The sequence below is a fragment of the Hippichthys cyanospilos genome, chromosome 18 (genome assembly GCF_059441005.1).
Source record: "Hippichthys cyanospilos isolate Australia breed blue-spotted pipefish chromosome 18, RoL_Hcya_1.0, whole genome shotgun sequence".
NCBI lineage: Eukaryota > Metazoa > Chordata > Actinopteri > Syngnathiformes > Syngnathidae > Hippichthys > Hippichthys cyanospilos.
In genome coordinates this window covers 16,028,351-16,046,108 of record NC_142386.1, presented here as the reverse complement: position 1 = coordinate 16,046,108, position 17,758 = coordinate 16,028,351, and the positions used below count along the sequence as shown (strand labels likewise).

General features: G+C 40.6%; 1 protein-coding gene across 2 annotated transcripts; it reads right to left on the bottom strand.

Annotated features, from left to right (window-relative positions):
• Positions 1-2,136: 2,136 nt before the first annotated feature.
• On the bottom strand, positions 2,137-16,837 carry neu3.1 (sialidase 3 (membrane sialidase), tandem duplicate 1). Of its 2 annotated transcripts, XM_088440261.1 has the most exons (4): positions 16,788-16,837; positions 16,276-16,371; positions 15,924-16,161; positions 2,137-7,732 (listed from the first exon to the last, which is right to left on the bottom strand). In XM_088440261.1, the coding sequence occupies exons 3-4, from the start codon at positions 16,146-16,148 to the stop codon at positions 6,737-6,739; spliced, it is 1,221 nt and encodes a 406-aa protein (XP_088296387.1). In that variant the 5' UTR covers positions 16,149-16,161; positions 16,276-16,371; positions 16,788-16,837; the 3' UTR covers positions 2,137-6,736. The 2 variants fall into 2 exon arrangements, with proteins under 2 accessions (XP_088296387.1, XP_088296386.1); XM_088440260.1 differs by lacking the exon at positions 16,788-16,837 and having other exon boundaries at positions 16,276-16,778.
• Positions 16,838-17,758: the final 921 nt, after the last annotated feature.

Below are 17,758 nucleotides of genomic sequence, written 5' to 3'. Positions count from 1 at the left end.
AATGTTGGCATCCGCCCCAGAATCCACCAGGGCTTTCAGAAGATGCATGCAATCGGGCAAAACCAACCGGACTTGAAGGAGACGTTTTGGCTGTGGGGAGGAAGAGAGTGCTTGGCCCAACCGAATCCCCTTGCTTACGGCTGGGCCCTGGCTTTTACTGGGCATGCGTTAACATAGCGACCCATTCCTCCACAGTACAGGCACAGACCTTCCACGTGGCGGCGGCATCGTTAGTCAGGCGTCAGGGAGGCGCGCCCAAGCTGGATGGGCTCACTTTCCCCTGGAGACGACGGTGACGTCATATGCTGGTGGTGAGTCCGCCACGCCAGAGAGGGCGCTCCTCGCTCCTGTGCGTCCCTCTCTCGCTCGCGATATTGGTGATGCAAATGAATGTCAATGCGGGTAGCCAGGCTGATTAAAGCATCTAGAGTTGTGGGAAGCTCGTGGGACACTAACTAATCTTTAAGTCGACTGTAAAGCCCATTCAGGAACGCACCCATGAGCACTGGAGTGTTCCAGCGATTCTGACTGGCTCTGGTGCGGAAATCTAGGGCATTATCGGCCACCGACCTTTCGCCTTGTCGTAACTCAAGGAGACCTCGACCCAATTCGGCGCCGGCATAACTGAGTCCAAAGACCTTTTGGATCTCTGCTGCGAAGGATTGGAAGGAGGCACAAGCGGGGGTCTGTTGCCTTCACTCCGCCGTGCCCCACAGGCGGGCTCGTCCTGTGAGGTGATTAATCACGAACGCTACCTTGGCTTGCTCCGAGGCGAACGTTCTCAGTTGGAGAGCAAACAGCAAGGACCAGTTTGTCAGGAAAGCGTCGCACGTTTCAGGTTTGCCGTCATAACGTTCCGGGATTCCAACCTGGGACTCGGGAGCGGCGCGTGATGCCGGCGGAGTGGCGACTTGACGTGCTGGGTCCATTACGTTTGGCCAGATTGTACTGTCACGGTTCGTGCATGGAGGACCCAAAAGCACACACAGGTAGTGAAGGTAAGAGCAGAATGTTTATTTGCTGAATGGTACTTGCGGGGGCGAAGGCAGATGAGGACAGGTCACGATGGCGGAACTCTCTGAGTTGAGGAAGAGGGAACTTGGCAGGCGGACGGGTCAGACGGGGGGCAGACAAGAGGGGACCTCAAGCAAGGGGCTTATTTAGGCAGGACGGATAATCTGGTTGGAAGTATTGCTGGAAGGCTCTGCTGGACGTATGGAGACGATCTGGCAGATTGCAAAGGGAAAGGGCCGGCTTTATACTGGGTGGTGGGTGGCTTGGTGACAGATAGCTTTGTTGTGTCGGATCGCATCAGATCGCTCTGTGACAGCTTACTTATGTTGTTTTACTGTAAATAGTTAAAAGCTCTTAAAAATACACAATCAGAGATTGGAACTTTTTGTTGACCTTTTTTGAGATGGGTCTTTGTTTTTGTACTTAATTTATTTTTTGTAGCACTCCATGTTGAGCATGTTCAGAAGAATAGAAATAAAGCCATATAAATATTTGATATACTGTATATTTTTTACATTAGTAATTCGTTTTACACACAATTTTACATTATTTTTGGTAGTAAATTAATGTAAGCAAAAAAAAAAAACTGAGGAGCCATTTGGGAGCCGAAAGAGCCAGCTCTTTTAAGTGAGCTGAGCCAAAAGAACAGGCTCTCTAAAAAGAGCCGTGATTCCCATCACTACTGGACAGATAACATTGTTTATTTTTTGGCACGAATCTTGTTGACAATGGAAAGTGTTTTTCTTTGCATTATAAACATACATGTTTTATGAATGGAATTTGATGGACAATTAATGAAGACAAACTGTAATTTATGGTCTTCTTCAGGTATGTTTTGTTTATTGCCCAAGTTCTGCAGTTTATTTTCCTTTAGTTCTTTGTCATTGAGTACACTGCCGTGTACTATGCCAGTGGGTGGCATTGTTTCCCTATTTTGGGGAGTTTTAGTTCTTGGGGAGTTCCAGATGGGATAAAGAAATTGTTTTATTGATTGGCGCTGTGTATATTGTATATATGTGTATATATGTTGATTTCTTTATCAATGACAATGTTGTTTGGTTGGTACAAATTGTTTGCTTTAAGCGTTGCAGTTTTTCAATCTGATAGAAGCAGATGCACAAATCATGAAGACAAACTGTACTCTATTGTCTTCTTCAGTGTTACAGAGGAGGACAAATCAATAAAAGAAAAGGAAAAGACCGAATCGTTGAACATTTGCACAATCCCACACACCCACATTGGTTACACATAAGCAATAGTTCGTCCGCCATGTTTTCCGCTCATGAAAAATATTTCCAGATAAGTAGTTTTTTGCTGCTATGAAAATGAGATTCAAAAGATCAGCGCAATGTTACGTAAACAATTTTGTTTGCAGTCAAATAAATGCCTTTGGCTTTCACCTTCAACGTTTGAGACTGCCTATTGTGGTACTATAGAAATGAATATCATGGGGTTTTGAATAATTACACAGCAATATTGTATATGTTGATAAATATACAGGTATAACATGACAAAAAAACAGATGGTTCTATCATAATTTTTATGTTCTATAAAAACAACATGCAGATTGTGTTACGTTCCACAATAATCAACAGACGCACCCTGACACTAGTACAGAATCACTTAGACACTCATGGACATTTGGCAAAAAAGGACCTTAAAAATACATGCAATTTTGGGGGGAAAATCGTACAAGTCATCGTTCCACAACCACCAGAACCTTCACAAGAATGCTGTTGGATATTTACACAAATTGGCTGTGTTGCATCAAGATGTCTTTTATTTTTTGTGGTCCGTGCTGGTTTTGCATATGCCATGGTGTTACACTGATCTTGGAAAGTAAAAAACTTAATGTAATAGAGACTATACATGTAGATACATATACGAAAGATTATTTGGTGTGCTTTCCGCCAAAATTCTTGAGCTCATTATTACTTTGAGTAGTCAATTCAACACCTATTAACAATTGTCGTCTTCAAAAACGTTTGACCGAAATCCCCAATATGCATTCTGGTATACATACATGGACAGATAAATTGCAAATGTATATATTTACTTTGCTTCACAGAAAACATGTAAAAATAAAATGATAATAATCATAATTTCCTCGGTTCTTAGATGACTTATATATGGCACAATTTGGATGTGGCAAACTAGTTCTATTACTTGAAGGCATATGTGAATCACAGTAGTACCGCACAATAAAATTGGAGGAGAGCGCCATCATGGAAAAAATGTTACATTCTTGTTTGAAGTTAAAGTAAAAAGAGGTAGAAAAAAATCTGAAAACTGTAGACAGCTTTAAGATGCAGGAAGCAGTAAAGAACACGTATCTAGCATGCTATGCAAATGCACACATTCATTCACACATAGACACACACGCACACACAGCCTGTTAGTGGCAGTGCAGCATGCTTAAAATGAGCTGACAAAAACAGTTTACTTCCTTAAATAGTTTATGTCCTCAGATAGTGGCTAATAGATGTTGTGCTTTGATTAGTTGCAGACAATACCAAGCTCTTGAACAAATAATGACATAAGTAAAACAAAAATACAGGGAGCAATCTCCTGGTAAACAAAGGGAGGCAGAAGAGGACATGACCCAAGTATTAATTTTAGCCACAAGGGGCATTCTCCACTAGTAAATGCGATTCAGCATGATATTGTTTTGTTGGTGGAATATTCTAACAATCCGAGTATGTCATGTTATGTTGAAAATTTGTTGGAGCTGCTCTTGTTTCTAAGCGTGCAGGCATGTTTAGTGTGTGTTGAAGGCATGACGTTGCTGTAGCTAGGCATTTTGAAAAAAAAAAAACAAGTTTCAAATGTAAAAACTTCGATGTAACATTTTTCCATTTAAATATTGTTAAAACCTGCAGCTTATAGTCCAGAGCGGCCTACACATGACAAAAATACCTTTTCTGTACAATGTTCATTGTTGTGTCTTGTGCAGTGGTACCTTTACTTATGAAATTAATTTGTTACAGAAGTGATTTTGTGACTAGAATTGTTTCTTAAGTCAAGGCCCTTTTTCAAGTAAATGGTAAAACTAAGCCCTTAAAGTGACACTGTGTAGGTTTTAGACCATTTTTCATTAAAAAAAAAAAAAAGAAATTAAATTATAAATTTAAAAAACTTGCAAATAAATGTATAATCGTAGGTATCTTTATCATTACATTATATTACAAGGGGGTGGCACTCCTCCGGAGGTCGCCATGTCTGTTATAACCTACGGACAGCAGCAGGTGCTGCGTTTACTGTAATGCTCCTAAAGCTCCCACAGGCGCATGCAAAAAATTACACAGTATCCTTTAAAATTCACAATTAATTGTAGTTGATAATACGAATGCAGTTCATTTGTTCGCCTTGAGATGGCCTGATGTATTGGTGGCGCATGCAGAGAACTTTGTTTAGGTCTTTTTATTTGTATGTTTTTGTTTTACATTTCCAATGATCTAGGCATCATTAATACAGTGGCTTGCAAAACTATTTGGCCCCCTTGAACTTTGTGACCTTTTGCCACATTTCAGGCTTCAAACAAAGATATAAAACTGTAATTTCTTGTGAAGAATCAACAACAGGTGGGACACAATCGTGAAGTGGAACACACTTTATTGGATATTTTAAACTTTTTCAATAAAAAAATGAAAACATGGGCGTGCAAAATCATTCAGCCCCTTTACTTTCAGTGCAGCAAACTCTGTCCTGTTCAGTGAGGATCTCTGAATGATTCAATGTTGACCTACAGTAAATGACTAACGATGATAAATGGAATCCACCTGTGTGTAATCAAGTCTCTGTATAAATGCACCTGCACTGTGATAGTCTCAGAGGTCTGTTAACACACCAGGCAGGTCCGAGATACTGTTGTGGAGAAGTTTAAAGCTGGATTTGGATACAAAAAGATTTCCCAAGCTTTAAACATCCCAACGAGCACTGTGCAAGCAATAATATTGAAATGTAAGGAGTATCAGACCACTGCAAATCTACCAAGATCTGGCCGTCCCCCTAAACTTTCAGCTCATACAAGGAGAAAACTGATCAGAGATGCAGCCAATAGGCCCATGATCACTCTGGATGATCAACTGCAGAGGTCTACAGCTGAGGTGGGAGAATCTCTCCATAGGACAACAATCAGTCGTATACTGCACAAATCTGGCCTTTATGGAAGAGTGGCAAGAAGGAAGCCATTTCTTAAAGATATCCATGAAAAGTGTCGTTTAAAGTTTGCCACAAGCCACCTGGGAGACACACCAAACATGTGGAAGAAGGTGCTCTGTTCAGATGAGACCAAAATCGAACTTTTTGGCAACAATGCAAGACGTTATGTTTGGCGTAAAAGCAGCACAGCTCATCACCCTCAACACACCATCCCCACTGTCAAACATGGTGGTTGCAGCATCATGGTTTGGGTGTGCTTTTCTTCAGCAGGGACAAGGAAGATGGTTAAAATTGATGGGAAGATGGATGGAGCCAAATACAAGACCATTCCAGAAGAAAACCTGGAGTCCGCAAAATACCTGAGACTGGGATGGAGATTTGTCTTCCAACAAGACAATGATCCAAAACATAAAGCAAAAGCTACAATGGAATGGTTCACCAAAAAACATATCAAGGTGTTAAAATGGCCAAGTCAAAGTCCAGACCTCAATCCAATTGAGAATCTGTGGAAAGAACTGAAAACCGCTGTTCAAAAACGCTCTCCATCCAACCTCACTGAGCTCGAGCTGTTTTGCAAGGAGGAATGGGCAAAAATATCAGTTTCTCCATGTGCAAAACTGATAGAGACATACCCCAAGGACTTGCAGCTGTAATTGCAGCAAAAGGTGGCGCTACAAAGTATTGACTCAATGGGGCTGAATGATTTTGCACCCCCAATTTTTCATTTTATTTGTTAAAAAAGTTTAAAATATCCAATAAAGTGTGTCCCACTTGTTGTTGATTCTTCACAAGAAATTACAGTTTTATATCTTTATGTTTGAAGCCTGAAATGTGGCAAAAGGTCACAAAGTTCAAGGGGCCAAATAATTTCGCAAGCCACTGTAAGTCCACCGGAGCAATAATATATATTTTAGGATAATTTTGAGCATGTAAGTTTACTGTAGTTTAAGGTCATGCGAAGTACTTACTGTCTCTGTGTGGTGATGCTAACGTCAGATGCAATAGCATGCTAGTTAAAGAGAAAGTGTTTAGTGGTTTGTTTACAGTAGCCCAAAGTGGTATGTATGTGTTTTTATGTGAATACAGATGAAAAATACAAGACCTCAGCAAACAAAGAACTGGTGTCACTCATTTGTGCACAATCCAGCATATCAATAAATATAAAAAGATATTAAAAACTTTAACAAATACATACTACAATTAGCAGGTGCAGCAGTTGAGGGGAGACATCACGGTTTGTGTTGTATTACATGACAATCTTGTTGGAGTGAGCGCTGGTGTCTCATAATTAAAAGTCAACAATTTCGCCTTTCGCATTTTGAATTTACTTTCGTAACTAGAGACGATATTTTTCTAAGAGAAGTTTCTTATGCAAACTTTTCATAACAAGAGACATTTCTAAGTAGAGGCACCACCTATAGTCTGAAAAATACAGTAAATAAGTGACCATATGAGCACACGACCTGCACACGCATGAGCAATGCCACAAAAAGGAACACTAGCAAACACAGAGCGATGTTAGCGGGCTTAGATGTTAGCTGGCAGAAGCTACGCTGGTCATTTAGCATGTCTTGTAGTTTGTCTGCATGACCTCTTTGAGGGTAAAGGACATGAAGGCAATCTGCTCAAGTTCGCTGTCTTTTCCACACTCCATGAGGCATGAGAAGCGATCTTGGCCCCTGTCGTAAGCCAGGTCCGAGTAGCCGCTGGGCCCACTGTGGATGATCTTGGGTCTGTCCCACCCTCGCGAGTGAAGCGGTGAGCGGTTCAGGTACACGCCCATGTCTCGCCGGCTGCGCTTGTCGGTGGGGTGCATGAAGAGGAGCCATGTTTGAGTGTCCGGAGACAAGAGGGACGCCTCACACGTTTTGCTCTCGCCATTCTCACCGGGGATAAACTCAGGCGCCGGGAACCCGATGACGCTCCCTTGGCAGCCTTTGGGTTGTTCCAAGAGCTCGCGGGCCGTGCGGGGTTTGTCAAAACAGACGCCACTGTTTTGGCTGAGCGCCTCGCACCTGTAGCCACTAAAGTTGCGAGCGTTGCAGTACAGGTGACTTCGTCCGTCGTGGTCAATGATCTCGGCCATCTCGCACTCACACGACTTCTTGAGGAGCATCTTTCCAATTTGCCACGTCTTGCCCAAGTCGGCACTGTAAACCGTTAGCGCGCGTGGGAAAACAGTGTGAGGAATAGGGAAAGAGAGACACCGATAAGGGATGTAGTAGGCGTAGGCCGGGATAATCAAACTCCCATTCTCCAGTTGGACACCGTGCCCCGGGCCCACGGCAAATGTCGCCCACTTATGGTAAGTTTGTCTGATCACGCTCTCAGTTATGTCCTGAGCCGGGCTCCAGGTGTGGCCATCATCGCCGCTGCTGACGTAGCAAAGATGGGTCTTGTTCTTACCTGTGATGATTTGCCTTTGCTCTGTGGTGTTGCCCAGAATGCAGACAAAAAATAAAAACAAGGTGCTGGTATTTTTCTCAAAGACCGGGCAGGGATTCATGGTACGGTGGCCCGGGAGGCTCGCAGTCAACAACTCCTGGCTCGACAGCCACTGCAAAGATAACACTGCCGTTAAGTAGCTTCACAGGACAATTCATTAGGGTACACCTAAATGCTATAAAAAAACAAAAACCGAAAAGACATTTTTTTTTTTGGTATGGTAAAACAAGCATTAAGAGAGAAGCAACTTTAAAACAAATGATTGCCATTTATGGCTACACTGTAAGCTAGCACAATAAAGTAAAGAATTAGCAGAGTTGTTTTATATCTTATGCAGTATATCTTTGACAAGGGATAAGCACTTCTGTAAACTTGTATGAGTTTACAGTTTGAAAAAGTTTGAAATGGCATGACCAACTTAGTGCCATCATGGCTAAAACACTAAAATACTGTGAGTAAATTGTTTAAAACCCTAATTCCGCACATATAAGACACAACTGTACATAAGACCAACCCTTAATTTTGGGCTCAAATTCTGGTATTTTCTACATTAGCATGTATGACACATCAACATTTTGGCAAAAATGTTAAAACTATAGCAAAATGGAATCAATCTCATATTTTGTAAACTTCATATTTCCTTGTTTTCATATCCCTAAGGACTACCCTGAGGACTACAAAAAGGGCAGATATGAGTAGAGTAGAGCCATCAGAGATCAAAAGACAGTACAGGCAGAAGCTGGAGGGTGATTAATCCACCGCTTGATCCTCGACTCATGTAGAAAGGACTTCAGCACATCTCAGACTGTCGACAAAGGAGCAGTGCAGTCACATCCAGCCAAGCCAAACTGCCAGATGAGCTGAATGAGTTCTACGCCCGCTTTGACACAAAGAATCCTGATGGAATGTGCACTGAACACTCGTGGAGTGTGCACTGAACCCTTCTCTGATAGTCACAACAGCAGATCTGCGCAAGATTCTGAGCTGAACAAACCTGAGGAAAGCAGCAGGCCCAGATAACATCCGCGGCCGTGCACTCAGGGTATGCTCGTCAGAGCTAGCAGACATCTTTAACCTGTCTCTTGCATAAGCCTCTGTCTCTACCTGCTTCAAGTCCAACACCATCATGCCTGTCCCCAAGCAACACACCATGACCTGCCTTGAATGACTACCATCCCATAGCGCTCACCCCAATCACAATGGAGTTCTTTGAGAGGATTGTCATGACTCATATCAAAAACACCATTCCAGACACCGTGAATCCTCTACAATTTGCATATAATCCGAACCGGCCCACCGATGATGCGCTCAACACCGCCATCCACATGCAGCTCACACACTTAGATGGTAAGGACACGTATGTAAGAATGATCTTCGTTGATTACAGCTCAGCATTCAACACAGTCGTCCCTGACAGACTGACAGATAAACTCCTTACACTTGGTCTAGCATCCTGCCTCAGCAACTGGGTGCGGAACTTTCTCACAGGCAGACCCCAATTAGTCAAGAGTCCAGAAATGCACATCCAGCATCAGAACCGTAATCATAGGGACACCCCGGGTTGTGTGCTGAGCCCCTTCCTTTACAGACTCTTCATCTATGACTTGTGTCGCCTCCCAGAAAAACACCAGCATAATTACATATGCAGATGACACTACAGTCATCAGGCTGATCACTGGTGGGGTCGAGACAGCATATAGGATGGAGGTGGCAGACCTTGTGGCCTGGTGTCACAACAACAATCTCCACCTCAACACAGGCAAAACCAACGAACTGATTATAGGCCCAAGGAGGCAAATGGAGCCGTACAAACCACTGCTATTCATCAGTGGGCCAGAGGTGGAGAGGGTGAAAGCCTTCAAATTCCTCTGAACCAACATCAGCAAGGATCTCCCTTTTTTTCTCAGAAAGACTTTCATGACTTGCTTGTAGAGTTTGTCTTCGCGTTTCATTTCCAATTATAAATCCTTTTGTATTGAATGGACGCCAATGCTGAAAGTCGTGTGTCTAATTTCCGTTTTGCTCTTCTTTAGCCACTCTGGGTTTAAAAAAAAAAAAAAAGCGTCTGTGGGTCTGGCTTTGATGTACGCTAACACTAACATTAGCTGGTTGGGCAATATGTTTTTTTCTTTATTTAACTACTTCCACCGTTAAACATGGTGGATCAATATAGCACCGCCTTCATGCAGTGAGTGTCCAGTTAAAACACGTTCTACATGAGGGTTCTTTACGGGCGTTTTTTTGGGTCGATTGGCTATTGCTGCTGTCTCACAAAAACATGGGCTGACGCGACTTTCAGCATTGGCGTCCATGTCAATACAAAATGATTTATTATTGGAAATGAAATGCAAAAATTATACAAGCAAGTCATTGAAGTCTTTTTGAGGAAAGAAAGAAGAATGGATTTTGTCTTGAAAGAAGTGGGAGACGCGCATTTTGGTGAGTCGAGCATTTGAATTATTTTTTTCATTTTTAATATGTTTTTGTAAATTTATATTGTTCACGTTCAATTAGTGGTAAAGAAATAAAATGATGTTCTTATATTAACGTGCAATTTGTAATTTAGCCTACAATCTTGTTGAAGCTTGCCTGCTTTTGGTGTCACGTTCTGTCTGGGTTTTTCTTATAGTGGCTTTATTTTGTGGAGTTTGACTTATTTTTCTTTGGGGTTTGTGTTGTTTTTCCCTGGCGTCTGTCAATAGTGTAATTTGTGTCACCTGTTATGAGCATGTTCCAGCTCGAGTGTAGCTCAAGTGTTTTGTGTTTCGTCCAGCTTCTGGGAGTAAAAAAATGTTTTACTGAGCTCATCTCATCCTGCCTCCCTGCATTTTGGATCCACCTTCCCACATCCGTCGCCAACTTTCCACACCAACATGACACTTGGTTGACTTCATAAAACTTTGTGGACAAATAATTTAAAATTATTATTCATTATTTTAAGTTCTAGCGGTATCATGTATAATGATAAGTTTCAATTGCTGATGCGGGTTTATTGACGTTTAAATGGGTTTAATCCAGACCGCGAGATGATTTTGTGAAGTATAAAAACAAACTGAATTCTTTAATAAACAAAAAAAACTTGAAAAGGTTTTATGATTAAAAGTAATGTTAATATTTTATGATTAATAGTGATGTTGTACTTGTTTCAGACAGTAGTTTAAAAAAAAAAAAAGAAATTGTTCTTTTAAGGTACATAAATGTATGCCGCAATTTTTGGGACTTCAAACATTTCTGCCAGGACCCATAATTTTTTAGTATTCAGTATTTAGTATTAGTATTTATATTAGTATATTAGTATTTAGTATTTTTAGTATTATTTTTTAGTATTTAGTATAGAGTCTCGGGGACTGAACAGTTTTCAGAGGTAAAATGAGCACTGTTCTACCGACAGGCCATCCGGATTCTGAACAAATCCCTTACGCACCAATCTGCACATGCACACATGCACCTTACAAACCCTGCACAGTGCAGGAAAACTGCTAAATACATCATATTTTGCACTACATGATATTTTGCACTTTTTATCATACTCATATCTATATAGTTCCTTCCACTCCATCTACCCCATAATATGTGCAGAATGTAAGTCTATTCATTTATTTGTGGTTTTTATAACTGCCCTTATTGCTTTATTACTGTTTTTTGTTTGTTTGTTTTATTGTCTACTATTTTTTGCTAAATTATGGAATGTGGTCTGCTCAGGGAAGTGAACAGACTAAGAATTTCATTGTGTAGTATTACTATGCATATGACGATAAAACTCTTGAATCTTAAGTAATACATTGCCTGCGGATTAAGTTAAGCGTATTACAGATTTCCCACATTGAGTGGCCAGCGTAATGTTGAAGCCACTGCAAGTAGTTGTTTTTCCTTTTCCCCGCAACACGGTTTAAGTTCATTTTACCAAAAATATCTGTAGTTGTGCATCATCCGTGTTTTACCAAATTTATGATTGTGTGTATATGCCAAAAGACCGCAATTAATAGTCAAATTGAATACCTTTCCGTGTTCTCTAAATGGTGCACTAAGAACATTTAAAAAAAAAAATACCAATGTAAATATATTTATTGATTTCGTCATTAATTCATTTATTTATTTGTACACAATATGGTACACCTATCTTAATGTACCAAATTTCAATATTTTGTTTAAAAATAAAATAGACTGTTCAATTGAGAAAAATTGAGCTGTAATATTAATATCATGACAGTGTGATAATTTTGCAAAAGATTATCATACAATCAGAATCTGATATTGACCCATGCTTTCAGCTAAGAAGGAAGGCCACAAACTAGATTTGAAAATCAGAACTTGAAGGTGTGATGTTGACATGCTCACAAATAGACCACAATGACGTTCTACATATTCCCACAAATATGGTTAAGTCACAACAAATCGTCAGTGTTGACAAACACACATTTTTTTGTCAACTTGAGTTTTGGTGGTGGTGTCAACAGTACAGTCAAGCTACATTTTGCCACGGATAAGCCACACTGGACTATCAGCCGCTGGTTATAACATCAGATATTTATGCAAAAAGATGGTAAATGAAGGTTTTATTTTTAGTTTTTTTTTTAAAAAAACATCTACCAACTGCAACATCCTCTCTTTAACAGAATTCTGTCTCCCATTGTTTAATTGATAGATTAATTTAGTGAACATTGCCCACACTGCACAAAAATAATATATAAAATCATAATATAAGTACAATCATACTGTACATACTGTATATCAAACACAAACTTTTATACAAGATCTTTATGCCGTCCTCACTCCGAAGCGTCGGGTTTTTCGCCAGCTAGACGGCTGGATAACAACGTTTCAAACAACCACACTGTCTTTCCTTTTGCTCTGCTTTATTTGAACAATGGCTATTGACCATGACCCTTTTTAGGGCACCGTAAAATTAGAAAAATAAAACCGCTAATTAGCTAATGATACATAGCGCCTCTCGAACTAACAAACAAGTCGCACAATGAAAAGATACTATTATTTCCAATGTCTTTAACGATAAACAAAGCAGATGAACAGTGTCATAATTTTGACAATTTGTGTACTTACGGACAATTCTCGTCCAAGGCAAAACAAAATAAAATCAGAAATCCTTGAACACTAACCTGTCTTCTTTGCGTGCTGCCACATTGGAGAACTCACGTATACTGAGAAAAACAATATTTCAAAGTAACCAGAAGAGGGTACTCTAAGTCTATGTACAAATCTTAAAGGTAGTACTGCATTTTGAAGGGCAGAATAATCTTAATCAATTTAGAACTTTTTAAAATATTTTTAACATATTCTAAAACAATATTTTTAATACATTTTAAAAAGCCATTGATTCACATTTTTGCAGTTCTATGTCATAGTTGTTTCATAAACTGACTCCTTGAGCAGATACACACATTTGCTTGACTGGTGGGGAAAAAACAGCAGAAAAGCCACACTGGACTATAAGCCGCAGGGCTAAAACCATGAGGAAAACGTCTCGTCTTCTAGTCCAAAAAATATGGTAAAGTGGGCCCCCGTGTTATGAACTTAATCCGTTTGGGGGCTAGGCTCGTAACTCGAATTGGTTGTATGACGGGCAATAAAAACCTATGTTAATTAGTGAATGCGTGCAACGCGTGCAAAAACCTTAGGTAAAAACATGACGACTTTATAAACATATTAAAAATTAGTCACAATCTACTGTACAATTAAATTATATAACATAAATATACAAAGGAAAAATGACATTTACCCTTGGGGCGACGTAACTTGAGCTGGTGGTGGGTGGAGGCGGAGGGGAGCAGAGACGAACCCGCAGAATTTATTTATTTTTTTCTTAAACGAGAACATATCACCGGCGATTTCCTTCTTTATAATCCATAATAGAAGAAGCCTCTCAATTTTGTTGTTGACCGAGGTCCGTCCCCTGACAAGGAAAGTCTTGCCCTTAGACGACTTGCTTGCTTTCATAGCTTCCTTGTTATTGGGAATTGTACCGATTGCTGAGCGGTTACGGCCATACTCACTAGCAAAGTTAACTAGGCGTGCACCTCCTTCGTATTGTTTTTACTATCTCCTGCTTCGTTTCTATTGTCATCATCCTCTTACTTCTTCCTTTACCGTCACTTGCAATTTTAGAAGCCATGTCTAACAGATAAAGTTTGCAAAGTCTTCACAACACACCGACCAGCTGTACCATCAAGCTAGAAGAAGGCGTTCGGCCAAAAGCATATCGGCATTTCTGTGACTGAGACCGTGACTGCCTTAATAGACCAATAGCACATCAGCATTTCCGTGATATGCGAGAAAAGTTGTTATTGTTGATACAGCGAAACAAAAAAAAAGTGCGGACACACTGACCGGCGTGTTGGATGGTTCGTAAGACGAACAGTTTGTGCGTAAGAGGGGGACAAAAACACGCCGCGGTCCATGTCGTAAGATGAAAAATACGTAAAACAGGGGGTTCGTAAACCGGGGGCCCACTAATTATTTTTTCTTCGTTTCTTTGTGAGTCATATGTGACCAACAAACAAATGAATGAAAACAATACATTATTAAAGAGATTCTCAATTTCAATGTGATATTATTGATAGATTTCCAGAAAATGTCATGTTCAAAATTATTCATACCACTGGCAATATCTCAACAAAAATGTTCTAAATGTGCAAATTTTGATGCTAAATGCTATTTCAAGATGTTACCAGGTGAATTAACACACGTTTTACAGCAAATATTAAAAAAAAAAAAAAAAAACGACAACAAATATTTTTTTAAAGAGTAGAAATTAAAAAGAAGTCTCCCAATCTTACTCGGCTTTGGGACATCATGGTCAAGAAGAAAGAACTGCAGGAGGACCTGTATTAGAATTTTGTGTGTGCCCACAGCAAGGGAAAGGGTTACTAGGCCATTTCCAAGCGTTTGGTATCCCTGTGGCAACCGTCCAGAGCATCATAAACAACCACAGGAGGTACTACACTGTTGAAAACCTCAGAGGGCATGGCAAAACTTATAAAGTGTCACTCAAACTTGCCAGGAAACCCTCAGACCCCAACTAAGGCTCTAATGGAAACACTTGAGCAGGCAGGGACGACTGTTTCAAAGTCTAGCATTGAGTGGCCTAGGAAGACAACCCTACTCAAGAAAACACTTGGGTGAGGCTTGCCTGGCTTTTGCCAGAGGTCACCTCTAGCATGACTAGATTTTGGGGTCAACCATCCTGTGGTATGGTAAGGCAAAGTTATTTGGGCCTATGAATGGTTAGTAAGTCTGGAGAAAAAAAGGAGACGCTTATAAGCCAAAAAACACCATCCCTACTATCAGGCATGGTAGTGAAAACTTAGTTTTATGGGAACGTTTCTCCTCCAGTGGCACAGGGAACCTTGTTAAGGTTATGGAAATTATTAAAGGGGGGGGTTTTATCGGAAGCCTTCACAAAAACCTGAAGGAGTCTGCTGAGAAACTCCAGCTCAGCAACAACTGGATCGTCCAAAAGGACAATTATCTGAAACAAACTGCAAAGTTTGGTAAGAAATGGACAAGGAACGTGATGTGAATGTCTTAAAATGATTAAGTCAGAGCCCTGACTTGGATCCGATCAAAAATGTAGGTCAAACGAAGATGAGGAAGGTGGCTCAGACATAAACCAACTTGACCCAATTTGGGGCCTTTGCCTGTAAACAATGGGCCAATATTCTCCCAAAGGAATGCAGAATGCTGGTTGACATATACAGGAATGGTCTGGGGGTAGTTATAAAAAACAAAAATTATGGTTTTTGATTATTAATTATATTATTATTTTTTGCTTTTCCATCAATAAAATACCTGTTAGATTTTGTGTTTCATTGTTTGTTGTTATGATTGTTTTACTTGTTTGTCACATATAACAAAAATAAAAAAAAAATAAAAATAAAAAAAATTCTGGCATATGAATAATTTTGAGGACACGTGTATGTATTACCCTTACTCATTTGTCTGATCAGATTTTGCGTTTTATATCCTTGAGCTATTGTGTCTGTTACGATTTTTTTATTGTTTTGTACAGCACTTTGGTCAGCTGTGGCTGTTTTAAATGCTTAACAAATAAAGTTGGACTGGATTGGATGAGGCAAAGAAAAAGACCAAAGAGGAACAATGAGCGCTGTGATGAGAGAAAACTTGCAAATAGCTGGACTTAGAGCTGAGAAAAGAATGAATCAGTGTGGCGACCAGTTGGATAAAATGGGACACAAGTCCTGGAACTTTTCTGCCACACCTCGTAGTCGAACACGAAAGAGAAACACAGTGACAATGCCAATTCATTAGTCGTTTTTAACAGCTACCTGAACCGATCCGTCATCACTCTGCACCCCTCTTCTCATAACCAGACGTTTGGCATCGCAGTCACGAGAAGAGGACCTCTTTTCTGCAAAGGCGAGAAAGGTACTACTGTGCCTCAGGAAAATGAGAGCAGGGATCCTGTACGTTATGCCACTAGGCTCCCTTTCAAATAACGTTGTTTTGGGTGGCTCCTTTCCGCCGTCGATCTTCGATGGCGTTTTCCCCATGATGCGCCAGCTCCTGTGGAGGTCCAGCAGCACATTTATTATCAAGTCATAAGATCTTGCTTGCTTGCAGACTCGGAAGAGTTCACGTCATTGTGCAACATGGCACGAGAAGAGAAAAACTCCTTACCTTCACTTGTCACGATTCACATTTGTCACCTTGAGCCGAACTACACACTGTATCATTTCATGAAGTAAGCCAAAGAGGTCCCCGACGATCATGACACTGCCGTAGAGGGACGAAGGCGGAAGGGAGAATCACTACCTTAACACTTCCGTGTTCGTTTCGGGTGCCTCCTTCCCATTTTGCCCTCCTTTATTTAGCTCAGAAGGCGCCATAGTTGTCATCTACTTATTTTTATACCCCACCAATTATGACGACAGAACCAGTTCGACAAAAGACAGTAAATGAAAAGTGGCCATGTCCCTTGGCGTCGATGTGGGACTACATTGCAGCGCATGCGCCGAATGAAATCCGCGAAAGAGCCTTGCCTTCGTAGCGATCAAGAATTAGTCGATAAAAGAAAATTACTAGTTGGTGAAATATTGCGACTATCGTCTATCATAGTGGGTGTCCAATTCTACGATTGCAGTTTTTTTAATTAAAATATGTCTGAACAACAACAACAACAAAATCCTTACGTCTCACTTCCGCGTTTCCAATTACACTTTATCGCCAACCTTTGGGCAGCGTGTAAAGCGCTGATTCGCTGTTGCTAGGCGAGGGGGCACGGAGCAGCGCACAAAATTAAAAAATAAATAAAACTTGGAATAATACTAATGCGCCAAAATTAACGTGGATTTGATTTCAGCAAATGTTTTCCATTATAAAACATTCGAAAATATAGGTGATTTAAATATTGGCTCCTGAAAAAAGAAAATAATCTGTTGAGGGCCACCCTTCAAGGAGCCCAAGAGCAAGCGACAGTCAACTATCTGGAGTAAGGATGGGAAGATTCACCGATTTGTATCGGTACATCGGTATAGACATGTGCGATGCTGTTGCATCCATGGCAAAAGTGTGCATCGGTTAAAAATGCGGATGAACTTGAGATGTGTTTTATGTCAAATCTCTGCATCGATAAAATCCGACTATTATCGGTTACATTTTTAAACTGCAAGTTTGCATTCTCATCTTTGCGTCCGTCGTTGTCCCATTCTCTAGTCTCGCGTAAGTTTGAGGTGGGGAATGCAAACACCAAACTTTCTTTGGATCAAAGGTAGCAGTCACAGCCTAAGCATGGAGGACGAAGAGATACAATCTCCAGTTTGGTACAAGTCTGGTGTTTAGCAGCACTTCGGATTTTACAAGCGTGACGGAAAGGCGGAGAAATCCAATGCAATATGTCTAATTTGCCGTGCCACAATTAAACATAAAGAGAGCACAACCAATTTGAGTTCTCATCTGAAGCGGCGACATGGCGTGAAGATGACAGAGAGATCCCAGCCACCATCGACTCCAGCTCTGGCTACTAGTCCTACTAAAACACCTGGTGAGCCAAGTAACAAAATTTTTTCCACCATTTCATTTTCAATTGAAAACCAGTACTGAAGCCTTTTCGTTCTTCATATGCAAAGACATTCAGCTTCACAGCTGTAGCGTAACAATAGTG